Here is a 27,511-nt window from a genome sequence, read left to right as displayed (position 1 = left end):
GTGAGGGCGGAAGGCGGCAGGCTGATCGCGGTCACACATTCGTGCGCAGATAAATCAGGGAAGCAGTGAGCAGTGAACAGTGAGAGATCGCGCAGGCCCCAGTGGTGGGAAGCAGCAGAGGGGACCGCCATTGCCCCTCTCCGCCCCCACCCCCACATACAGCATTACAACCCACAGACTGGGTCGCCCCGCCCTGGTGAACACCTAAGGCTCCACCTCTCATACATAACAGATGCGAACAGACCAAAACATTGTGGCTCAAGCAGAACAGCTCAAAGCCCCAGAGCCTATAATTCTAAGCGACCAAGAAATAGCCAACCTTTCAGATGCACAGTTCAAAATACTGGTGATCAGGATGCTCACAGAACTGGTTGTTTTAGTCACAAATTAGAGGAACAAATGAAGGCTAAACTAATTGAAATGAAGGGAAATGCACAGGAAACCAACAGTGATGGAAAGGAAACTAGGACTCAAATCAAGGGAGTGGACCAGAAGGAAGAAAAAAATGACCAAACAGAAAAGAAGAGAAAAACAAGAATTCTAAAATATGAGGAGAGGCTCAGGAACCTCCAGGACATCTTTAAACGTTCCAACATCCAAATTACAGGGGTACCAGAAGAAGAAGAGGAAGAGTAACAAGTGGAAAAATTATTTGAACAAATAATAAAGGAGAACTTCCCCAATCTGGCAAAGGCAATAGAATTCCAGGAAGTCCAGGAGGCTCAGAGAGTCCCAAAGAAATTGGGCCCAAGGAAGAACACACACCAAGGCACGTCCTAATTACTTTAGCCAAGATTCAAATGAAGGAGAGAATCCTAGAAGCAGCAAGAGATGAGGGGACAGTCACCTACAAAGGAGTTCCCATCAGACTGTCAGCAGGCTTCTAAAAAGAAACCTTACAGCAAGAAGGGGCTAGAAAGACCTATTCCAAGTCATGAAATTCAAAGACCTACATCCAAGATTGCTCTATCCAGCAAAGCTTTCATTTAGAATGGAAGGGCTTCTCAGATAAGGTCAAGTTAAAGGAGTTCATCATCACCAAGCCCTTATTATATGAAATGTTAAGGGGACTTATCTAAGAAAAAGAAGATAAAAAATAGGAATAGTGAAAGGACAGCAAACTCACAGTTATTAACAACCACACCTCAAACAAAAGCAAACTAAGTGGACAGCTAGATCAGGAGCAGAACCACAGAAATGAAGATCACATGGAGGGTTAGCAACAGGGGAGTGGGAGGAGGAGAAGGGAGGAGAAGGTACAGAAAATAGCATAGACAGTAGGTAGAAAATAGATAGGGCGGAGGATAAGAATAGTAGGGGAAATATAGAATCTAAAGAACTTGAGACACATGGACATAAACTAAAGGGGGGAATGGTGGGGGGGTGTGCAGGGTGGAGGGGAATGAAGGGGGGAATTAGAACAACTGTAATGGCATAATCAATAAGATATATTAAAAGAAGAAGAAAACACAAATAATGGGGGACTGAAGAACATACAGATGAAATGAGATTGGCAATAAATTTAATGTTGTCCATGCTGTTGATGGGTTCTTAGGGTTCATTTAACTACATTTTCTATGTGTTGGAAAAAATGCTATAACAAAAAGGTTTTTCAATTTTATTTTATGTATTTATTTATTTATTTATTTATTTATTTGGTTTTATTTATTTATCTTTAGAGAGCAAGGGAAGGAGAGAAGGAGAGAAACACCAATGTGTGGCTTCCTCTCGCGAGTCCCCCTCTGGGAACTGGCCTGCAACCCAGGCATGTGCCCTGACTGGGAATCGAACCTCAATCGTGTGGTTCGCAGGCCCGAGCTCAATCCACTGAGCTACAGCAGCCAGGGCGGTTTTTCAATTTAAAAAAATTGTATAGGCAATGTGTAAGAAGACCTATGGCATTTTCTTTAGTGCTACACTAAAAGAAGAACTTTTATGTAAATAAATTACACTCTAATGTGAGAAAAAAAGTTTGGTAATGATCATATAAAAAAGTGACTCTCAAACCCCTAAGATAGTTCCAGAAACTACATACTTTGAACTAGCAAAAGCAGCTCAATATAAGAATCAATAGTGATGTAATGGAAAAAATAACAGTAGGAATTCTAAATCTGAACATTGGCTCTGTCACTTATACGCTGGGTACATTAGGGAAATTATATAACAAGACTGAACATCTGTTTTCATATTTATAATAATGTGTTTAGTAATTTTTTACTGTGTAGGGACCAGTGGTAATACCAATGGTAGAGAGTTTTTTTTAATTGAGGTATAAATGACATGAAAGACTCTTCATTGGGACACAGACAGTTACCAAAAATGATGAAGGGACAATGACTAAATGATGCATACACTAGCTATAGTGATTAATAGTATTTGAGTCAGGGAAGAGGTCAGCTCAATTGTTGGTTTTGTATTAATTCAAAATCTAAACAACCATCTGAACTATTAACCATCTGGATTACAAAATTATTTCGATTGTAATAAAAATAAACTGAGGCTGGGCGGTATTCAAATTAATGTAAACAGAAAAAGCATGAATCAGGTTTTGCCAAATATCTCATTTTCCTTTACATAGTTTTAAGCAATATATCAGACGTGGACAAAAAACTTATTTTATCTTATTTCTAAATGATATATAAAGTTTTACATCTACCTTAATCAATTCACTTGGTATATTCTTACTTTGTTCTATTATTATTGCTTAACGATGTACAAATCACAATTTATTTTAAAAGTACTTTTGCCAAAAATATAAAACTCCTACTTGTTCTTTCATGTGTGTGTGTGCAGGTGCAGATTCAGAAATGTGAAGAAATAAACGGGTTTAGGGGCATGAAATTATGATCTCCATTATGTCATCCCTACCTCCTGTTATTAGCAGAAGGGACTAGAACATAGTCTCTCTCCCTTCCAGAAGCCATAAAACCATTCAGTGGAGAGAGAAAGTCAATGAGAAGCCTTTGGTCACCAAGCAAACATTAATAATAAGAAACCTTTTTTAAAATGCCATTTTTGGAGATTTAGGAGCCTAAGAAGAGCAGTTAAATTGCAGCACAGCTGCCCTTCAACTTTTGCAGAAATGAAAAAGTTAAGGTTAATTGTTAAAGTTATGAAAGCAATATAAAAGGTTTTTTCTAAAAGGCATTTTTTAAAGCCACATACCAGCAGCCAATAAATATTTAACCAGCTCCAGGTGTCCCTCCTGAGAAGCTTCCATTAAAGGTGTGGAGCAGCCAAGTTCTATATCAGCCCCCGCCTTGATCAGGAAGTCTGCAACCTCTGAAAAGCCTCCACAGCAAGCCAAGGTCAGGGCAGTTTCTTGGGTTTCTTCTGTCTGGGCATTTATATTTGCTCCTGGGGAGAAAATAAAATTAGATAAAACTAATTACAAAAGACTTATGAAAAAGATGTTAACTGTTCTGAATAACAATAATCATCTCTATCTTCTCTGCTTCTGGAGTTCCTTCCGGGGTGATGTTAATTTACCATAGATGCAAAACCAATTTTAGTTATAGTAAACTTCATTGATACTGACAGAAAACATCCAAAAAGAAATTTATATTTTAATTAAAGAAGTAAAACTACTTTACCTTGTGCTAAAAGTAGTGCCACCATCTCCTCGTGTCCTTCCCGAGCAGCTTCCATCAACGGAGTGTATCCTTCATCATTAACTTCTTCAAGATTTGCTCCCCTTTCAATAAGTAGAGCTGCCAATTCGACATGTCCTCCACAGGCAGCTAGCGTCAGCGGAGACTCGAATGAATCTGCAGGCATGTTCACTTGAGCACCACTATCCAAAAGCAAACGTGCAACCTCTACATGTCCATCCTACAGATTTTCAGAAGTAAAGCAAGAGGAAAGAAATTTTGGGGAGATTTTTAAAGTGAGAAAAGAGAAGCAAGAGATTGAGGAAATACAGAAATAAAGATGCAGCTTAGATGCATATACATTATCATGCCTAACTGAACAATTTGAGATGACTTATCAAAAGTCCATTAAAATTATTCTACCTTACTTTCAAGCAAGCCCAAAATTTTCCAAAAGAATCATACTCATAATATAGTTACAATTATGAATAATTTTGAATTTCTATCTTCTTTGAAATTCAAAAAACTATTAAATCGATAGTTGACAGTACCTCAAAATAATGTTTCTACTACTGCCAGGTCAAATATAGCTATATCCTCAAATTTAGCTGTCATGTTTTAGTGTGGAAACTGTGTTAGATCTATTTAAGAAACAAAGACTTGGCAAAAAATAACAACAAATTCTGTGAGGTCATTACCACTTGGGATTATGTTACCAAGGTAAACCCCTACGGACTTAAACTACCCTATATTTTTTTCTTATCACTAACTAGCTTGTTGCAATGAGGCAAAGAATTTTATAAAAATGAATAAATAAGTATCTTAGTAAAGCAATTACCTAAAACATTCTAATATTCATTCTATACCTCTATCACCATAAATACCCCTTATTAGTTTCAAATTCTTTAATTAAAAAATTTATGTAGACCTTAATTCTTACTGTGGATATACTGTGTTGTTCAATACTTTAAAAATGACCAACACACTGCTAATGAAAAGTAAAGACTGAGTACAAAAACAGTGTTTTATAAGGTTGGGCAATGCTTTCATTAAGGAATTCAAGAAATTTTAATTAATGTCAGATTTCAGCATCCATCAAAAGTTTCATTATACTTAAACAACCAGCCTAGCTTTAATCATTTTTGACACAACACCAAAGACAGGTGACTTCACATTAAAATTTTAGTTTTACTAATTCTTCAAATAAATGTAAAATAAAATATATTATAACCAAATTACTACATTGAGATATTTGGTGTTTAAAAAACAATTCTAACTGAAAAGAAAATTAGGATTTATAAGTGTTCACAGATCAAGGAACTACTAGTGTGCCTAGCTCCTGAAGAATCCCAGTAAATTGTTTTGCTTGAATTTACTTGAATTTTTGAAGATTCTTTTTGGATTCTGCTAACATATCTTGAGTATACACATTAAGAGAGACTCTGTACTAATCACTTTTTGATATTAATGAACAATATTAATTTTGCCAAAAGGAAAACAAGTAAATAATCCACTCTTAAAGATCTACTATTATTATTAGATTTTTTTTTTAATTCTAAGACTTCTGTCTCAGCCACAATACAGTAAGTACTTGGTATTGGATTTACTCTCCTATCACAAATAACTGTAAAAATCAGAAAAAAATATTTAAAGCAATGGGAGTCACCGGACAGTAACCAAGCCAGGGGTTAGGGTTATGATCACTGAAAGAAGGAAGCAATGAGGCAAACTCTACATTCACTCCAGCTTTTTGGGCATCCTTCAAACCCTGGCCAGAGGAACAGAGCCAAAACAAAGAAAGAGTGAACATCTCTTTGGGCAAAGGAAACAAAGTCAGAACACAAGGCAACCAAAATACTTGGGACTTGAGGAGTCTAGGCAGGATACCTAAGAAAAAGAAGACACAGAGAAGGATTCTCAAAATCTATGTAAAATCATCCTCAGATACTTGGGCATCTTCTAAGTTGAACACATCAAGGACGAGACTCTAGGCTGCCTAGCCAAGAATGGCTCCTGGGACACTGGACCCTGGCTGATGTGGCTCAGTGGATTGAGTGCCAGCCTGCAAACCAAGGGGTTACCAGTACAATTCTCAGTCAGGGTACATGCCTGGGTTGCGGGCCAGGTGCCCAGGAGGGGGTACAAGAGAGGCAACATGTTGATGTTTCCCTCTTTTTCTCCCTCCCTTCCCCTCTCTCTAAAAATAAATGAACAAATAAATAAAATCTTAAAGAAAAAAAGAAAAAGAAAAAGCAGGACACTGGGAGTTCAGACTCAGGCACAATGAAAAAAAAACACTGCTGAATATTTGAGGCTATCAGGTGAAATAGAAGGCCATAAAGAAGAAAACCTAAAGTCCCTTAGTCTAGGATCAAAGAACAAGGAATTAGGATCAAGAGTAAAGCTAGAATTAAGACTCAGCAGGATCAGAGTGATCCACTGGTAATGTGCCTGCTAAAACAAAAGTTAACAGTCTCAGAAACAGGACAGGATAATACAGAATGTTGAAAAGGTAGGAGGCAGGAAAAAGAGACTAATTATCAAGATATAAAATAACCAATAAAAATAGTCCCAGACCGAGCCAAAGATAGGAGTTAGCAAAAAAGGACTTCAAAATAACTTCTAATGATAAATTACAAAAATAGATTAAAAAATGAAGAAAATGGCTAAAAAATAAATTTCATGATAGAACAATACTGAAACACCATATCAACATTTATATATATAAGTGCAAATGGTCTAAACAAACCAATTAAGAAACTCACTTCAGTATAATGATACAGACATATCAAACATTTATAAGTTTGAAAAAAGAATCAAAATATTAATTTGGTAAACATTAATAAAAAGGAAGGAGTAGTTTTTCATATTAGATGAGGCCTCAGAACAAAGAAAATTACCAGAGATAGACAGACTTTATAACATAATAAAAGAGTCAATTCATGAAGAAGGCACAGAAATTCTAAAAATGTGTATGCACCAAACAACAGGGCTCCAAAATGCAAAAAGTATATATTTTTTAAAAATCCTCCCTTGAGGGGAAAGTGGGTGAAAAAGGTGAAGGGATTAAGAAGTACAAATTGGTAGTTACAGAACAGTCACAGGGATGTAAAGTACAACATAGGAAATACAGCCAATAATATTCTAAAAACTATGTACAGTGTCAGATGGGTACTAGATTTATTGGGATAATAACTTAGTAAGTTATATAATGTCTAATTACAGAGTTGTATACCCCAAATCAATATAATATTGTATGTCAACTGTAATTAAAAAATAAAAAATTATTTAAAGTCAAAAAATTAAAAAACTTTGGTACATGAAAGGACACTACTAGAGTAAGAAGGCAACCAACATAACAGGAAAAAATATTTGTACATTTATATCTGATCATTGATTAGCATCCAAAATATAGACTCCTAAAACTCAACAATAAAAAACAACCTGATTCAAGAATTGGCAAAGGATCTGAGCAGACATTTCTCCAGAGATATACAAGTAACCAATAAGAACATGAAAAGATGCTCAACAATGTTAATCATTAGAAAAATGCAAATCAAAAGTAAAAACAGGAAATAGGGCCAGTGCCTAATGAGGATGGAGAAACTGGAACCCTTGTGCAGTGTAGGTGAGAATGTAAAACGGTACTGCTACTGTGGAAAACAGTATGGTAGTGGTTCCTCCAAAAATCAATCGAATTACCATATGATCACCCAAAAGAACTGAAAACAGGGACTTGAACAGACATTTGTACACCTATGTTCACAGCAGCATTACTCAGAATAGTTAAAGCATAGAAGAAACCCAAGCATCCATCAATAAATGAATGGATAAGCAAAATATGATATATACTTACAATGAAGTATTATGCAGCCTTAAAAAGGGAAGGAAATTCTGACACATGCCTCAACATGAATGAACACATTATGCTAAGTGAACTAAGCCAATCTCAAAAAGACAAATACTGTATGATTCCACTCACATGAGGTACTTAGAGTAGTCAGAATCATAGATAGAAAGTAGAATGGTGATTGCTATGGGTTGGGGGGAACAGGGAATGGTAAGTTGTTACTCAACAGGCATAAAGTGGGTTTTACAAAATGAAAACAGTTACGAAGATGAATGGTAGTGATGGTTGCAAACACTATGAATGTATTTGGTACCAATGACTATACACTTAAAAATGGTTAAGATGGTAAATCTTATGTTGTACATTTTACCAAATTAAAAAAATTGGCCCTGGGCCAGTGTGGCTCAGTTGGTTGGGGGACATTCTGCAAAGCAAAAGGTCACTGGTTCGATTCCCTGAGTTGCAGGCTCAGTTCCTGGTTGGAGTGTAGAGGCAACCAATCAATGTTTCTCTCTCACATCAATGTTCCTCTCCCTCTCTTTCTCCTTCCCTTCCCCTCTCTCTAAAAATAAATAAATAAAATATTTTTTTAAAAATGGAAATAAATAAAAGTGCACCCGTGAGATGGAAATGATGGAAATGACATAGCCAAGACTGCCTTCTATACTGTTTCCTACATTGATAGACTTACTATCAAAAGTTAAACATATTATATATTTCTCTTTCCCTCTCTAGTACTGCACAAAATTTTCAAAATCTGATGTCACACTATTTTTTCAAAAATATCTTAATCCTGAAAGATTTAAACACATAGGAGCTTTTTTTCTCAAAAAATTCTCAAGTGAGTGCAATTTAGAATTACCATGCAAGCCTCCATTAAGGCCGTGTGCATCTCATCTGTTTTGTGCTCTTGATCTGCACCAGCATCAAGTAGAAAGCGAACCATATCCAAATGGCCTTCAAAAAAGAACACAAATTTTAAAACTGTATTGCTAAAGAACTGAGTATCGATTTAACACATAAGTATTAAAATAGGGAATCTTTTTCTTTCAGATGTCTATACAAAAATTTTAAGAGAACTTATTTCGCATTCAATAAATAAATGACAGTTTTACAAAGCCAATCCAAAATAATAAGCAGGCAGGCCCTCAGCAAGGTGTCTAGGCTTTAAAGATTGAATTAGTCTAAAGCACATAATTCAAGTTAAGAAAAGCAATAATACTTATTCCTTGATTTCATCTATATAAACTATCAAATCAAAACACTGAAATCAAATAGAATGCCAGGTAAATTATGTCTGAAACATTTCTCAGAAAAACAGCTTTAAAATAACAACCATAAACTCACTGTGGCAACGAAAAGGCACAGAAAACTCCATCAAAATAATTTTAACCCTCTTGATACATTTAATATATAAAAAGTCTTAATAGTCAATAAAAAAGACAAACACTCCAGTAGAAAAATGAATGAAGGACATAAAATGGTAATTCAAAAAAGAAATGCCAATGAGTATGAAACTGATGAAAAAGTATCAAACCTTCCTATTAAACAAATGCAAATTAAAACGACACACCATTTTTTTACTATCAAAATGGCAAATATTAAAAAGAATGATAATACCCAGTGTTGGTGAGGGTGTAGGGTGGGGTAAAGGGCACTCTCAAACACTGCTGGTGGGAGTGTAAATTGGTTCAACCTTTCTAGAAGGCAATTTGGCAATATGTATCAAAAGCCTTAAAAATGTCCATACCCTTTGACCCAGCAATTCCACTTCCAGGAATTTATCCTAAGGAAATAATCAGAGATTAGGCAAAGATGTCTGCACAAGGATGTTATCACAGTGCTTTTAAAAATAGTGAAAAACTGGGAACAATTCATGTGTCCAACAATAGGCAATTATGGTGCATCCATTTGATGTCTTTGGCAGAGACTGCTAGTTTCCTACTCAATATCCATTCTGTCAATGTTCCTTAATAAAAGAACTCTGATTATCTGAGTGGCAACTTGCTTGACTAAAAGACCACATTTCCCAGACTCCCTTGTTGCTATGTGTAGCCAATGACATGTAAGTGGTATCTAGCTTTAAGACAGAACTTTGAGGAATACTTCTTAAAGGTAGCTTACTAAATTGAAAGGTACTCCCCATTTTGCCCTTACCCTCTGCCTCCTTCTTAGAACATGTATTGCTGGGGCCATAGCTACCATCTTGGTAACCCTGAGAACAGAAACCACATACTAGGGTGGTGAAGCAGAAAAACATCACCATACTAGGGTGGTGAATGCTGAGATCTAGATAACAATGGAATTGCCATACTACTCCTCCACAGCCTACCCCTGGACTTGTTTGAAGAGAAAAGGCTTCTCTTTTGTTCAGATCATTATTAATTTAGGTCTTACAGCCAAATGCACTACTAAATGCAACAGTAATAGTGAAATTCTCTGTAACCATCAAATGTTGTGTTACAAAAACACTGAGATGACAGAATGTTCATAATGTACTGCTAAATAAAATAAGCAGACTATAAAAGTGTTAGAGTATGATTGTTTAACTTAAAAATACAGGCATACCTCGTCTTATTGCGCTTCACAGATGCTGCATTTTTTACAAATTAAACGCAAGACCCTCCACCTGCAAAAAGATTACAGCTTGCTTTATTGCGAGACTGCTTTACTGTGGCTCTCAGAAACTGAACTCGCAATATTTCCGAGGTATGCCTGTGTGTATATATATTTGCTTATAAATATACTTTAAAAACACGCTGGAAATAAATACACTAAAATATTGTTTACATGCTCTTTGAATCTTTAGATGGTAGCATTACATGTCATTTTAAAATTTATTCTGTTTTTCAGGTTTTCTCTATCAAGTGTGATGATTATTATATAAGTGTGTCCTATTGTTTTAAATAAAGGCTGGAAAAATCGTATAAAACAAAAGCCATTAAAGAATGAAAATCCTCTAAATCTGTGCTAAGAGTTAGTTGACTTCATAGCTAATTGAATAAATCTTAATTAAAATAATAAATAAATGTATATTGTGAAGCTATACTTCAGGAAATACAGGCTAAAATGGACTTTCTATATAATACAAGCTAAGTAATTTTATAGGACAAAGAATGTATAAGCAATATAAAAATAACTCAAATACTCAATACTCAAATATTCAAAGTTGTTACTTTAAAAATCCCTAAATAGTCATATATATAGGGAGTACCTTTATAGCATGCAAGTGTAAGAGCACTTTCTTTGAATTCATTAGAATGAGTGTTGATGCCTGCCCCATGATCTAGAAGAACTCTTGCAACTTCCACATGACCTGCACTGGCCGCTTCCATTAAGGGGGTATGTCCATTTTCATTGTGATCTTCTATATTTGCACCTTCGTTAAGTAGCACTTTCACAATGTCAACAAATCCACCAGCACAGGCATAAGTTAATGCAGTGTTTCCTAACAAAGAACAAAATAAATACAAAATTATGACTGAATGAATACAATTATGATTATACTACTCCTCTTACATAAATGATTAATTATCAACTCAATTTTTTTTTGTTGTGCTGGTTAGAAGCATCATATTAATTTTCTTACTAATTAAAAGACTTATTAAACAGACCTATTTACATCTCTTCACATTTCCTTAGCTCAAGATTATGCAACATCTTGAAAAGTCACTTTCAACATATTTTTCTCTAAAATATTCTAATACATAAGCCCTGGCTGGTGTGGTTCAGTGGATTAAGCACCAGATTTCAAACTGAAAGGCTGTTGGTTCAATTCCCAGTCAGGGAAAATGCCTCAGTTGCAGGCAAGGTACCCAGTTGGAGACATGTAAGAGGAAACCAATAGATGTTTCTCTCACACACTGGTGTTTCTCTCCCTCTCTTTTTCCCTCCCTTCCCCTCTTTTCAAAAATAAGTAAAAATAAAATCTTTAAAAAATATTCTAATATATCATTTAAAATTACTCCTTTTTCTTTTAACACTGTACTTAGAAACACTTAATTTTCTTTCTATATATATTCATTTCTTCATTTTCTGTTACCTCTCTTTTATTTACAGATTCATTCATAAGACAATTCACTGTTCCAGGTGTATTTGCCTTCTGAAACGTATCTTCCACCTGTATTTATATGGCCCAGTGAAACAGATATAAATTCCCCTCAGCATAACTCCTTCAAAATAAAAATTTCTTTAAAAGGTCATTATCTCTTAGTTTGACAATTATTTCTTTCCTAATTTTGTTTTGAGGATTTTTATGTAAGCAGGTGGTTTAACCATCCAAGAGAATGACACTAGAGGAGACTGTTTTAAAGGTTCAGTGACAAAACCATCATTTCAGAACCCAATTTGTTCAGTTTCAACCACTTAACCATCTCAGACTTTATGCATATTAATACTACTACAAGTAAGACAAAATGGTCAGCAAAATGACCTAATATCTCTTATTGAAAAATCTTGGTCATTTTAAAAATAAACTAAGCTACATTTACTTAATGGCATGGAACACTGCTGGGTTTCCATTACGCTGTCTCACTATATCCAAGGAATCTCACTGCTAAAACTATACCTATAACTCAAGACATATGACCAACCCTCTTCCTATCTAGGACTCTGGGACGCATAAATAAATAAAAGAGTAGTAGTCCTTACTAGAGTAGCTTTCATACATTATCTTAACAGTAAATGGATTCAGTACACTTGACATGAAAAACCCTATAGGGTAAATACTCTCAAGTTAATCTATAATCGAAAGTTAAGGGAGCTACATTTAAATGAAATAAATTATAGGAGCCCTGGCTGCTGTGACTCAGTGGACTGAGAGCCAGCCTATGACTGATTTCCAGTCAGGGCACATGCCTGGGTTGTGGGACAGGTCCCCAGCTGGGGACATGTAAGAGGTAACTGATTAATGTTCCTCTCCTCTCTATGAAAATAAAATATTTTTAAAAAAGAAGAAAAAGAAATTATAAGAGATACAGTTCATAATTTTGCTTCTTTACACAATGTATATTGTTGTGGGAGAAAAAAATCATCCTGTACCAAAAAGTTGTCACTCTTACCAAATAGATCTAAGTATGTTTTAAAGACTTTTGAAGATATCAAATTAATTTAATTTTTACTCAAAGACTCTAAACAAGGGCTAATATTTTTCTGTTGGTTTACAACAGAATTCCTAGGATTCCGAGGATTTTCCCTAGGAATCAATTTCCTAGGATTCAAATTTTTATCTCTCAGGTTATAACTAATTATATCAATTTATTTTCCTCAAATTCAAACATCATTTTCTTTTTTTCCTTAATTTAATAATTTTTACTGTATTTTTTTCATTACCATTTAGTACCCCTCACACATCATTTTCTATATACCTGTTGCAGACTGGGAGTTGACATTTGCATCATGAAGAAGTAACAGTTTCACAATATCTAAATAACCTCCACTGGACGCTGCCATTAGCGGAGTTATGTCTCCTTTAGTCCCTCGATCTTCAACATCAGCATGCATAGCAAGCAATACCTTTAGAACACAGACACACAGAGAAGTTATCAATTCTTACTATAACAGTATTTCTAGAGAATATACTGCATATGGGAAAATATTCTTTTATACTGGGGAGTGAGGAAAAATAAGAAATCATCTTTGTGAAAATATGCCAGTGTTCACTGTTCAAAACACCAAGTTTAGATGCTATATTTTACAATCATTACATATTAATCTTTAAGTATATAATCACATTTGCCATCCTATTATAAAACTGAAACTGCTCCCATGAAAGAATTTGTGTTATGCTTGGGATTATCTGGTAAGATAACAGCAAGACTACACTCACAAGATAGAAACTGATAAACACATGGTTATTTACCAACATCGCTCTAACAGAAGAAAAAATTAATTGGGGTAATCTGGCAAAATAAAAAAAACACATTTTTTTCAATTATAGCTGTGTATTATTTTCAAAGACAAATTTAAAATACTATTATTATTTCTATGTTTTTACCCATTAGTACTAGTTTTGAGTAGGTGGCATAAAAATGAACCATGCTTAGTTGCATGTACAGGCAACAAATTAATTATGTGTCAGTTTCTATTTTACCTAAAGCCAAAAGGAAAAGACCTTGCCTCTAATTATAACTTTTTATTAAATAAAAATAAAACATCAAAACCCTTCCATAATTTTAATCGATAGAAATTATTTCTGCTTACTTGTGCCAATTCGTAATACCCTGCTGAGCAAGCCAAACACAGCAGGCTTTCTCCTTCTTCTGTATGTTCATTTACACTTCTGCCTTCATCTAACAATTTACGAACAGCATTTACATCCCCATCTGAACAAGCTTCTGCCAGACTGCGACTGAAAACAAAATCACCAACAATTAACCAACACAGAAAGACTTAGGGTCTTATGATAATAAGTTACATTGAATGTAAGTAGTCACACACATACAAATAATGATACAGTAAAAAAAATTGTCTGAATATCTTATTTACTGAGCATCTTGTGTACAATACTTATTCATGGATGTCATCTAAGCCAGAATAAGTGAATATGAAATAGCTTATCTATTTAAAAATAGCTTATTTTTATCTTTCAAAATGTCCTAAAACACAATTTTCATATCAAATTTTAAATAAAATTAATTTTTAGCCCTGGCTGGTGTAGCTCAGTGGACTGAGCATGGGCCTGCGAACCACACGATCGCAGTTCGATTCCCAGTAAGGGCACATGCCTGGGTTGCAGGCCAGTTCCTGGTTCCAGTTCCCGGCAGCGGACCTATGAGAGGCAACCATACATTGATATTTCTCTCCCTCTCTCCTTCCCTTCCCCTCTAAAGATAAATAAATAAAATCTTTTAAAAAAATTAATTTTTAAATCATTAGATGCACAAGTTTTTAAACCATACTATAATAGTGTAATGACTCCCAAAGGCATTTGGCATATAACCCCATGGTTTACAATTTTATTTGGTAACAGTAGGTAAAAATCTGAGTAAAAATTTTATTGCAGAATGATTAACAAAAGAAGTGAATCTCAAATTTAATGTGCATACAAATCACCCATGCTTCTTATTAAAATGCAGATTCTGATTCAGTAGATCCAAGGTAGGGATCTAAAATCCTGCATTTCTAATAAGCTTGGAGGTGATGCTGATTCTGCTAGTACATGGACCATATTTGAGTAGCAAGCATCTAGATTATTGCATCAGCAACCCATTTCATTTATTGTTTTTCCCCAATTTTACTGAGCTATATGTAATTGGTATACAGCACTGTACAAGTTTAAGGTGACTTGACTTATATATATTACTAAATGACTACAACAAATTTAGTTAACATCCATCATCTCATACAGATATAAAAAGGTGGGGTTTTTGTGTTGTGACAAGAACTCTTAAGATTTACTCTCTTAGCAACTTCCAACCATTTTATTATTATCCAAGTAATCAATTGAGAGTTTACTCCTCTATTAGAAAAAGTAACTTTTTTAAAAATGGAAACCAGGTCTTACTCAGTTTGATTTCTCATACTCTATTATAGTACAATACATTCCATAAGGATGTTCAATGAATATGGGTGGAATGTAAGAATAAAAATATAATATCCATTTTTATACTCATATATCATGAATACATCTATATATCAACTTAAAATAGAGGAGTGGGGAAAGTAGGTTTACAGTTGTTGTTCGTATGGAAAAAGACATGCAGGTTATAATCATTACAATAGTTTTATTAACTCAAAAGAATGTCACAATGGCACGGCAAACTTTCTCTTGCCCTTCCTGTATAATATCCATTTGGCTAAAGTTTTAAGCCCCTCCAAATGATATATTTAACCGAAATTTGCTACTTCCCCCAAAAGCACTGAAGAAAACACCTAATATCCAGCAGATGTCATTAAATACATACGTGTCTATCTGTCCTGCATTGTGGCCATTTTCTGCTTTCATTCGGGTCAGTGCAGCAGCAGCTTCATCCAGCGCACAACTTACTGAAGATGTCAGTCTTCGGAGCACCTCAGGATCTGCAAAAGCCTTACCATCAGCAGTTGACAATTTGCCAATTCCTTCGGTGTGTGTCAATCAATCATACGTGCGGGGAAGAAAAGCATAAAAGTGCACATTGTAATTATATTTCTAAACATTATTAGCTAGCGCAAAAATGGCATAGTCTCTGTAGATAAGGCCAACAGACTATTAGACTGATGATTTCAATCTTGCCACTAATGTCAAAATGCCAAATAAGCCCTGGCTGGTGTGGCTCAGTGGAATGAACACAGGCCTGTGAAGCAAAGGGTTGCCAGTTCAATTCCCAGTCAGGGCACATGCCTGGGTTGCTGGCCAGGTCTCCAATAGGGGACACATGAGAGGCAACCACACATTGATGTTTCTCTCCCACTCTTTCTCCTTCCCTTCCCCTCTCTCTAAAAAAATAATTTATAAAATATTTTTTTAAAAAGCCAAGTAATATTAATCTGTATTCCAAATGTAAATGAATGATGCCTATATTAGCAAATGAGATTTCTTTCAAAGTATATAGTCTTACCATAAGATTCTAGTAGAATCATATTTGTCTAAACTGTTTTCAGTAGTAATGAAGGGGCTATTCTGTAAGATTACCGCAAACAATCTAACAGTTTCTTCACTCAGCCAAACAGCCACTTAGAACCATCTTCTAGGGCCACACTGTAAACTACAATAAATTCATTCTTATTTTGAATATTTATTATTTGCTTATGATGTGCCAGACAAAAGGGAGACATAAAGAAATAAGGTACAGTTCTGTCCTTACAGCACTCACAGTCAAGCAGTACCTATCAGGTGTCTAAGCTGACAACAAGTCATGTTCTCTAGGATCAGTTAGGTATCAGTGACTAGTGTAACAGATAATTTTGTTGACAATATCACTGCCTTTACTACTGAAAATGAGAGAAAACTAATAAAATTTTGGAAAATAAACAAAGGGAAAACTTGTCCAATAAGATATAAAAAGCATCATGATGCTATACAAATTACAACAGTATGACACTTACATGGAAAAAAGATAATTATGTCAAGGATCTGGAGGCCAAAACAAGAGATCCTAGATCATTTGTGAGTTCAATACATGATAAAGGTGATGTTTCGAATTAGTAGAGACAGTAGGGTTTATTTCATAAACACTGTTCAGAATTGGCTACCACTTGAAAATTAAGTAAAACCTCTAATTCACAACATCCACAAAAATAAATACCAGGTAGACTTAAAATCTAAATCAAAAAACAAAACAAAACCCTGGAAAGTACTCTTATACCATGTAGGATTTTTCTAATGCTCATGGGGATGGGGCAAGGGCTTCCCTAAGCACGACACCAAACTCTAAAAACCATGAAGTAAAAGCAGTAAATATCATATTAGTCACTTTTTAATTTCAGTGAAAATTTCTGCATAAAGACACCATAAATAAAGTTAAAGCCAAACTGGAAAAATTAACACCCAATAAATTTATATCATCACTTATAAACAGCTACCATACAATTTACTGATAATATTAAATAAATGCAAACAATGAAATGGACAAAATCAGACTCAGGTGTGAAGTCCTTTCAAAAACTGTTGATAGGGATGTATACGTGGGTATAAACTTGGGGGACAAATTTGACAACAGTTATCAAAATCTGAAATGTAGCCCTGGCTCATGTGGCTCAGTGGATTGAGTGCTTGGCCTGCAAACCTAATGGTCGCTGGTTCAATTCCCGGTCAGGGCACATGTGTGGGTTGCAGGCCAGGTCCCTAGTTGGGGACGTGAGAGGTAGCCCATTGATGATGTATCTCTCACACATTGATGTTTCTCTCCCTCTCTCTCTCCCTTCCTCCCTCTCTAAAAGTAAATAAATAAAATCTTTTTAAAAAATTGAAACGCAAATATCCTCTGATCCAGTGATACCACTTTCCAGGAATTTTTCCTGTAAAGATACTTACACAAGTAAGAGAAATTATAGATATATGTAAACCACAGCATTATTTGTGGCATGGAAAAACTGGAAATAACCTAAATACCCTTCAACAAATTAGTAAAATAAATTATGGTGTTTCCAAGCAACACAATATTATCTTACCCTTTAAAAGAATGAAAAAGATCAATAGAAAGATGCCCATAATAAATTAACTGAAAAAAAATTATATCTTGTATAAAATGATCCTACTTCACTTTTAAAAAAGTATGTATGTTCAAACATTTACATGTCTTTAACAACCACAAGGGAAATGTAGACATATATATGTAAACCCTGACAATGGGAAGGCTTTATAGTCTACTTAATACATTTCATATTGCTTTAGCTATTTTTTATAATATGCATTACATTTCTGATTTAGAAAAGAATTTTTAAAAATTCTTAAAATGGCCTCAATTTTAAATTTTCTCTATGAATCTCAAAGAATCTCAAAGAAATATCTTTACCTTAAGTCTTTCAGTTAAAATAGAGTCAAAAATTCTACCTTCCTTAAGAAGCCTACTAATGTCTAATACATTCTCATAATTAAAAACACAAACATATATCTAAAAATTCCTCTTAACTGTTACAGGTGCAACAGTGTCCAAAAAGCAAATGAAAATACTAAAGCACAAAAGAAACTATTTATTAAACAACTGACTTACAACAGGGCTTAGGAAGGAGCATATCATCTTAAAATACATCTAACAATTTCTTTGGATAAAATATTATATCCAACAAGTCTGGAGTTTAAATTGTCAAAATATACAAAATTTTAAAATTCAACAGTTTCTGACACCTCATGATAGATAGAAAGTCATGATTTTTAAAAAGTATGAAAAACAAGCAATTCTCTGGTATGTCCACGAGCCAAAAGGAAAAAATGGGAAAAGAAAAATGCTTAATGTACCAGAAAAGAGCCAGTCTTGAATGAAAATCATGAGGTGTCAAAAAAAAGAGAGAGAGAGAGAAATGAAATCTAAAACCCTGAATCACAGGTCTGAAGTATCAGCCTAAACCAAAGGGCAAAGATGTACTACTACCTAGTACCATTAAAAAAAAAAAAAAAAAAAAAACCTTGGTGTAATGGCATAATCAATAAAATATATTTAATTTAAAAAAAAAACTTGGTCTGCAGAAGGAAAGGAAATTAGTCTGGAGTAGATTTGGAGAAGTGCCTTCTCTCCACATTCCTTTCAGCTCTAAGCAAAATGTAAGGTTTCAAAGCAAGAAAAAAGAAAAAGAGAGTGGCCGTGACACTCCCATTTCAGAAATTGTATACATTCCTAAATCACAACTAGGAGACTCACAGAAATCAGACTAAAAGGGAGGGACACCGAATGTAATTACTGATGTGATCTTCATACATTTTTTCAGTAATTACTAGTCCTGCTCCACATTAAAGTCTACTGCTGGATACTTACATGTTTTGTTTAATACATTTTTAAGTCTCACTTCCAAAAAGAAACATTAGATGGACTAAAAACCGTATCTGCTAAATATCATAGCTATACTTTTTCATAACAGGATAAAGGGAATAACAAGATGATACTAAGTAAATATATTCCCAACATACTATGTCTTTCCAAGAATAATGTAAAAATACTCATTTTCTTTTAGCTGAAACTTTTCCCCTAGTCATTCATTATCTGGTTAAATGTAACATTCTTTATTTCCTTCAAGATGAAATTGTTAAAAGGCTGCTGTGATTCTTCTAAACACCTATCTTTAATATTATGCTTATTAAAGTACAGTTGACTCTTAAACAACACGGGTTTAAACTGCATGGGTTCACTTAAACACAAATTATTTTCAATAAACAGCTGATGCTCCATATCCCTGGGGTTTTGTACCCACGGATGTGGAGGGCCAATTGCATGCACTGTACTATGACATTTTATGTAAGGAATTTGAACATCCATGGATTTCATATCTCCAAGAGGTCCTGGACCAAACCCCACAAATACTGATAGTTTTGGGGTAGTCAAAAGTAATGTAGATTTTTTACTGTGTAGGGGTTGGTACCACCCTCAACTTCCCATGTTGTTCTAGAACTGACTGTACTAAGAAGCTGAATGAAATTTTCTATACTTTTAAAAACTTTGAATTTTGTATTTTCTGTATTTTAATAGCTTTAACATGGCCTATGGCATACATTGTGCCCACCTAACAAGTGTCTCGGCACTACTTTTTAAAATAAATAAGCTGTAGCCCTGGCTGATGTGGCTCAGTGGATTGCTCACCAGCCTACAAACTAAAGGGTCACCGGTTTGATTCCCAGCCAGGGCACAAGCCTGGGTTGCTGGCCAAGTCAGGTCCTCAGTAGGGAGCACGTGAGAGGCAACCACACATTGATGTTTCTCTCCCTCTTTCTCCCTCCCTTCCCCTCTGTCTAAATAAATTAATTAAATTAAATTGAAAAACCTTAAAAAAAGTAAAATAAGCTGTAAATTCTTCCAGATTAAATCCTTATGTGCGCATAACATGCACATATATCTATATTAAATAAGTAAATTTTTAAGAAAATGTTATACAAAGCAAACATCTCAAAAGCAATATGCAAGTATCAGAAACAGTTAACTTCCTTGTTAAAATACAATTTTAGGATATAAGAGGTCTTCATTACAATGTAATGGAAACTTTGTGGAGCAAATAATGAGCCGGTTATAAAATAAAATAGTGATAAGTACATATTACTTTTGAGAAAGCATGCTTATCACACATTTTTATTTTTTGCTACTTTAGAACAAGATGACATAGCTTGGTATATCTGACTAGGGCTGGTCCAATTTTGAATTCAATTTTTATTTAAGTCTTCCAAGTAAAAAATAGCAATCTATTATAAGATACATATATAAAGTGAAGAAATAAATAATCATGAATCCCCTATATCAGTTAAAAGATTCATAATTTGAAGAACTAAGTTTCTTTCACATTTTTTATAATGTAATACACTTTCCTTGATAATTAGCTTATTATAGAATACCTTAAAAATGTTAGTGTGGAGTCCAGAAATCACTCATAGAAAACTTTCAACCAACAATTTTCAAAATATAAAATGTGAATATTTGCTTTAGGGAAAAATTAGAAATTTTTACAGAGATTTCAAATTCCATAAAATGTTATAAAATTTGGAGGTAATCTTATATAACTTTGTATAACAATCTAGCCTTCTAAAGAGAAAACAAAAAATTACGTACCTGCTGCTTCTAGCAATGCTTCTAGTCGTGCCTGTGTCTCTGGATCCACAGTGCGTAAGTCTGCTCCTTCTGCAGTACTTGATAAGAATATCTCTGACGTTGTTTTAAGCACTGGGTTATCCAGATCTTCTTGGTCCAAAATAAATGATTCAACCTGTTTATGAATTAAAGATGCAATATCCATGAAACTGATCTCATTGTGAGAATAATGGCATTTAAGGTAATATGACTTCTGATTTGGAATTTAAGCATAACTAGAAAAATTACTGTGGAACTATGGGGCAATAGGAAGGGACTGTGAGGGAGCCTCCCAACCAGCTGCTTATCTTTAGATCTGCTAGAGGTGTAACATAGACACATCAAATTCATGTTTTTTAGAGAGAACTGTATCTTCTGTGCCTAACACAGAGCCTGAAAAGCAGCATTTTTTCAATGAAACAAGTATATAAACATAGGCCCCAAGATGATGTATACGGGACTATATAGTAAAAAGACTAGATAGCATAGATAAATCATTCAGGCACAGTTTTTCCTTGCTTCTAATTAATGTACTCAATTCTAATTCTTAAAAAAAAAACAAAAAAAAAACACATTTAATCCACTGTCAAACATCTGGAATCCTACACACAAGAAAGCTCCACGAGATTAGGAACCATACCTGTTTGTTCACTGCTCTATCCTCTGGGCCTAAAAATACCTTGCAAATAGTAGGTATTCAATACATATTCGCTGAAATGAATAAATGGTATAAACAAAATCAAATTATGAAAATAAATACAACCTTCTAATTTCAAATCAAGTTAAATCTAAATAAACGTTCTTAAACAAAATATGCGTAAATCTTCTAGAAAGAAATTTGGAAATGTGTGTCAAAATGCTTTAAACAGCTTATGCCCTCTGTCCCAGTAATTCAATTTTAAGGAATCCATCCTTAAAACAATTTATCTGAAAGCAAACAAAAGTACGCAAGGATGTTTACTAGAGCATTAATTAAAATTCCAATATCCAGAGGAAAAATTACAATAGGGAATTTGAGAAATATATTCTGTACATTCATATATTATACAGTAATTATACACTATTTTTAAAGCACCTTGAATGGCATGAGAAAGCATTCATAAAACCAAGTGAAAAACACCTAATGCATGGTCTTTTTTTTCTAAAAGTATATATGTACATGTAAGTAAACATGAACATGGGTACTCACATATATAGCCTTGCGTACATATTTATATAACTATATATGTTTATAATATATAAATACATATACCAGGGGGAGTTAACATTTTTTGTAGACAGAAAAACAGCAATAGAAAAGTTAAATACTTCTTCAAAGTCACACAGCTAATAATTGGCAAAGCTAAGTTCCAGACCCAGTCCATTAAGCTACAGAATCTATGCTCTTAAACACTAGGCAATACTACTTCACAAATTTATAAACACAGGACCACAGTATTTGGACTAGATTATTTGGCATATTTAGCTAGTTGGTCATCAGCTTTCAAAATGAACACCAAATAAAGATCTTAATGAAGATAGCAAAGTTAAAATGATTTAGATAACTTATTATCTAGTATACCATAATTTTACAAAATAAATCTTTAACTTCAGATCTAACTTTGAGCCATGTACTATGTATGTACTTAGTACAATGCAACATAGGTTCTTTAATTTGTAATTAGAAAGATGGCATTCTAGATCCATGCCTATAGATAAATGTAGACTATTAGTTGTCAAGATATTGAAAGGTAATTGTAGAACAAAGAGCTTGTTGCAAACACCTACTTGTTGCAAGGAGGTGTTTGCAGACACATGTACCTGCCAGTTGTGAGGATAGATAAAACTATCATTCTGAACTCTGGGATTTTTTGAGGACTTCCGCCAAGATGGAGGCATAGGTGGAAACACTGTGCCTTCTCCCACAACCAAGTTTGAATACAACAAAGGTTTGGAGAACAAAGACACAGCCAAAGGCCAGAAAATTGAATTATACGGAAGTTCGACTACAACTAACCATGCAACTGGGATGGTAAGAGGGGCGGAGCCAGCAGCAGAACAGGATCGTGCAGGACAGATCCCCCGACCTAGGTGTGCAAGTGGCCCGGACCCAGTCAGGGTGTGGGGCAGACTGACCACAGTCGCACATTCGCGCACAGTGAGACGGACCACACAGGCCTCAGGGGCCGAGGGCTGACAGCGGTGGCACACTCGCACGCAGTGGGACGAAACGCGTGGGCCCAGTGACGGTGGCAGCTGCGGCACCTGTAGCTGCGGCAGCAGGAGGTGGCAGACGGGACACCATTGCTCCTCTTTGACCCCGCCCCCACATACAGCGTCACAACCCAGCAACTGAGTTGCCCTGCCCCGGTGAACACCTAGGGCTCCGATCCTGCTACGTAACAGGCACAAACAGCCCAAAAGGTGGCGCAAGAAGAACTCAAAGTCCCAGAGCCGATAACTCTAAGCGACCGAGAAATTGCTAGCCTCTCAGAAGCACAATTCAAGACACTGTTTGTCAGGATGCTCACAGAACTGGTTGATTATAGTCACAAATTAGAGGAACATATGAAGGCTAAACTAATTGAAATGAAGGGAGATGTCCAGGAAACCAATAGCAATGGAAAGGAAACTGGGACTCAAATCAATGGAATGGACCAGAAGGAAAAACAAAACATCCAACCAGAAAGGAATGAAGAAATGAGAATTCAAAAAAATGAGGAGAGGCTTAGGAACCTCCAGGACATCTTTAAACGTTCCAACATCCGGATTATAGGGGTACCAGAAGGGGGAAAGAAACAGCCACGAGTGGAAAACTTATTTGAACAAATAATAAAGGAGAACTTCCCCAGTCTGGCAAAGGAAATAGACTTCCAGGAAATCCAGGAAGCTCAGAGAGTCCCAAAGAAGTTGGACCCAAGAAGGAACACACCAAGGCACATCATAATTACATTAGCCAAGACTAAAATGAAGGAGAGAATCCTAGAAGCAGCAAGGGATAAGGGGACAGTCACCTACAAAGGAGTACCCATCAGACTGTCAGCGGATTTCTCAAAAGAGACTTTACAGGCAAGAAGGGGCTGGAAAGAAGTATTCCAAGTCATGAAATCCAAAGACCTACAGCCAAGATTGCTTTATCCAGCAAAACTTTCATTTAGAATGGAAGGACAGATAAAGTGCTTCTCAGATAAGGTCAAGTTCAAGGAGTTCATCATCACTAAACCCTTATTATATGAAATGCTAAAGGGACTTATATAAGAAAAAGAAGATGAAAAATATCAACAGTGAAAGGACAGCAAACTGAGAGTTATTAACAACCACACCTAAAACAAAAGCAAACCAAGAGGACAGCTAGATCAGGAGTGGAACCACAGAAATGAAGAACACATGGAGGGTTAGCAACAGTGGAGTGGGAGGAGGAGAAGGGGGGAGAAGGCACAGAAAATAGCATAGACAGTAGGTAGAAAATAGATAGGGGGAGGGCAAGAATAGTGGGAGAAATAAGAATCTAAAGAACTTGAGACACGTGGTTATAAACTAAGGGGGGGGGAGAATGGTGGGGGAGGGAGTGTGCGGGTGGAGGGGAATGAAGGGGGGGAATAGAACAACTGTAATGGTATAATCAATAAAATATATTTAAAACAAAAAAAATAATAAACTCTGGGGTTTTTTACTGAACATGGTGTTTAGATCTTAACACTTCTATTTTATAAAAAGCACTAGTCTGATGTTTATTATATATTACTATAGAGACAAATACAAATTATATGTATCGTGTAATATTTTAAAAATCCGAGCTAATTCTCTCCCACTTGTTCCTTCAATATTTAATGAAGTCCTGTTTTACACAAATCACTATGAGAGCACAAAAATGTGGTAGGAGAAATAAGTCAAATAATCCAACAACTATTACAGAAGATCTAAAGAAAGATAAATGGTACAACTATACATATTAGTGGGAAGTCACTTCTAACCTCAGCAATCTAAGAAGACTGCACAAGTAGTACTTGAGCTAGGCTTTAAAGGATGCATAGAATTTCAATAGATGGTCGGACACAGCAGCAGAGTTGGAAGAGAATAAAATTAAAAAAAGGCTCGAAGATGCATTTGGAAGATGATAAATGGTGCACTCTCCAAAAACTCTTCATACATTCCTAGTGGGAATATAAATGTTGCCACCACTGTGGGAAACAGCTTAAGAGTTCTTCAAATATTAAACATAGAATTGCCATATAATACAGCAATTCCACTTCTATGCATATATGAGGATTAAAAATGTATATACATGTTCACAAAGAAACTTGTACATAGAAGTTCATTGATGCAACATGCATAACAGGCAAAAAATGGAAACCTAGCCCTGGCTGGTGTAGCTCAGTGGATTGAGCACAGGCCTGCGAACCACAGGATCGCGGTTCGATTCCCAGTCAGGGCACATGCCTGGGTTGCAGACCAGTTCCCAGCAGGGGACTCATGAGATGCAACCATACATTGATGTTTCTCTCCTTCCCTTCCCCTCTAAAGAAAAATCAATAAAATCTTTAAAATAAAAAAAAAATGGAAACCTATGTCCATCAACTAGATGTACAGAATGAGATGTATCCATACAAACAAAATGGGATGTATCCATACAATGGAATATTATTCAGCCATAGAAAAGTAATGCTGACACATGCCAAAATAAAAAGGTATATGAAAGGTCCAGCATAGGCAAATCCATAGAGACAGAAAGGAGATTTGTGGGTGCCTGAAGAGTTAGGGAGGGAGGAATGTGCGTGACTGGTAACACGTCTGAGGTTTCTTTCTGGAATGATGAAAATGTCTGGAATTAGATAGTGGTGAATGCTGCATAACCTTGTGAGTGTAATAAAAACTACTGAGTCATACACTTTAAAATGTTAAATTTTATGGTATGTAAATTGTATTTCAACTTTAAAAAAAATGTAAGGTACTTAGAGAACTATGGCTTAAGACTAGAAAGAACGGCTGCAGATAGATTGAGAAAGACCATATAAAAGGTAATAGACTGCTCACTGCCTACCTGGTCACCACCAGTAGGACAGACAGCAAATTCCTAAGTACTTGGGGACAATCGAGTCCAGAAGAAAAACACAGAACAGATATGTGCCCCTTGGTTTCAAAGGGCTTGTACCCTCTTTGAAAATTACAATTCATAAGACCACTCACTGAGTTTAATTGTCCAATATCAGAGTGCCTATTAATCCATTTCAATCAGACCACAAGGCATAATGGAATAAATATTGCAACTAGAGATCAGGAGAATTAGTTTCAAGTGCTAGATCCACCAGGCATATCACTCAACCTTTCTGACATTCCATTTCTTCCTCAATAAACAAAGACAATACCTGTGTTACCTACCTTACAGTGCTATTGAAAAAATGAAATAAGGTAAAAAAATATTTTGAAGATAATAAAACACTATAAAAGTGTAACTTTCAGAACATAACTCTGTGTAATCACAACTCTTGATCTGTCCCTCACTACAGTGTTTATCTTTTATGCCTTTCAAACGGGAAGAATGATACTCACTGAGAATCTAGTATGATGCCTTCTAAATCAACATTCACTTGAATTTTTTAATTTTATTTTTTCTTTTATTAAGATATCAGACATTAACACTGTATAAATGTAAGGTACACAACATAATGATTTTATATTACTTATATATTGCAAAACGATGACCAAAGTATGTTCAGTTAATGTCCAACACCTCACAGTTATATTTTTCTTGTGATGATCATTTAAATTTTCAAATGTAGTTCTAGTCATTTTATATTTAAGTTCTGACCCACAGATAAAAAAATTTAAATATCCACAACACTTATGAGAAAAACCTTAAGTTTCCAGGATGTTATTGTCATATACAACAAAACATAAATGATTTAAATACATTTAAATACATCAAAACATAAATGATTTAAATACATTTGTGTCAATCGGATGTGTCAAAAAGCACTCAGTTCTATCACTTATTTTGTCCTTTTCCCTTTAAAATTTTAAAAGCCTGACTCAATGTAGAATCAATAAAAAAATACATACAGTTATGCCTATTACTTTGGAAACATTTGGGGATTGCTTTTGGCAATTCATAAATATCTTACTGATAAACCCACTGAAACATACTCTTGCAGTTCAGATTGCAATAGCATTACCTAAAAATATACCTGGCTGGCCAAAATAGAAACCATTTATAACTACATGAAAATATTAAATAAGACCAGTTCTGTACATTTAATAAAGGCTTGGTGATATAGTACCAAAAAGTCTTTATAATGTATAATTCCAAATGAATGACATATCTAATAAAATTAGTCTTGCTTATGCAAAGGAATATAAAAAGCCCTCGTAGTTTCTTACATGTAGATGAAGGACCACAGAAAGTGTCCTTATTGCCTGATGATACAGCTATACAGCACATCTCTATCCAGCAGCTTCATGCAGCAGCAGACATAAAATACCCACTGAGATTGGCACTGTTTTTGCTAATGGCAGAAAAGTTCAAGTCTTACATACTGCAGATTTTTCTTCTACCTTTGACAAGGTAGAAAAATAAAAGGTGGAAGAAATAGGACAAGACAGAATCTGGCCCATAAAAAACAAACAAGAAAAACCCTATTTTTCTCTTATAGGCAATCTCTTCTAAAATGCTTAAGGCAAAAAGTTTGTCTTCCTTCTCAAAAGTTTTTCTTTTTCATTCCCTCTCTATAAAAATAAGTGTGGTTTTTGCTTCAACTAGAATTTAAACAAAGGGGTGAAGGAAAACAGGAAAAAGCATTTTGTCCTATTTTTTATATCCCACTTGACATTTCAGAAATGAACCACTGGATGGCAACAGTTACTGGGGAGATTAACCACCGAATCAGCTATTACCACCTTTAAAAAAA

At 35.0% G+C, this 27,511-nt stretch overlaps 1 protein-coding gene across 11 annotated transcripts in view; it reads right to left on the bottom strand.

The window, feature by feature from the left end:
* The window catches only part of ANKHD1 (ankyrin repeat and KH domain containing 1), a 119,683-nt gene that overhangs the window by 73,946 nt on the left and 18,226 nt on the right, over positions 1 to 27,511 (bottom strand). For 10 of the 11 annotated variants that reach the window (XM_037061937.1, XM_037061905.1, XM_037061948.1 and 7 more), the window contains exons 2-9: positions 20,610 to 20,763; positions 15,345 to 15,501; positions 13,642 to 13,789; positions 12,807 to 12,954; positions 10,655 to 10,888; positions 8,303 to 8,397; positions 3,594 to 3,831; positions 3,166 to 3,357 (exon numbers count right to left, since the gene is read on the bottom strand). In XM_037061937.1, the coding sequence (XP_036917832.1) occupies positions 3,166 to 3,357; positions 3,594 to 3,831; positions 8,303 to 8,397; positions 10,655 to 10,888; positions 12,807 to 12,954; positions 13,642 to 13,789; positions 15,345 to 15,501; positions 20,610 to 20,763 (1,366 nt within the window). The remainder of the gene's footprint in view (positions 1 to 3,165; positions 3,358 to 3,593; positions 3,832 to 8,302; positions 8,398 to 10,654; positions 10,889 to 12,806; positions 12,955 to 13,641; positions 13,790 to 15,344; positions 15,502 to 20,609; positions 20,764 to 27,511) is intronic. The other variant, XM_037061880.1, reaches the window with a different exon arrangement.

The sequence above is a fragment of the Sturnira hondurensis genome, unplaced genomic scaffold (assembly GCF_014824575.4).
Source record: "Sturnira hondurensis isolate 20B ecotype Veracruz unplaced genomic scaffold, ASM1482457v3 Scaffold0001120, whole genome shotgun sequence".
Lineage (NCBI taxonomy): Eukaryota > Metazoa > Chordata > Mammalia > Chiroptera > Phyllostomidae > Sturnira > Sturnira hondurensis.
This window is presented reverse-complemented; position numbering and strand designations above follow the sequence as displayed.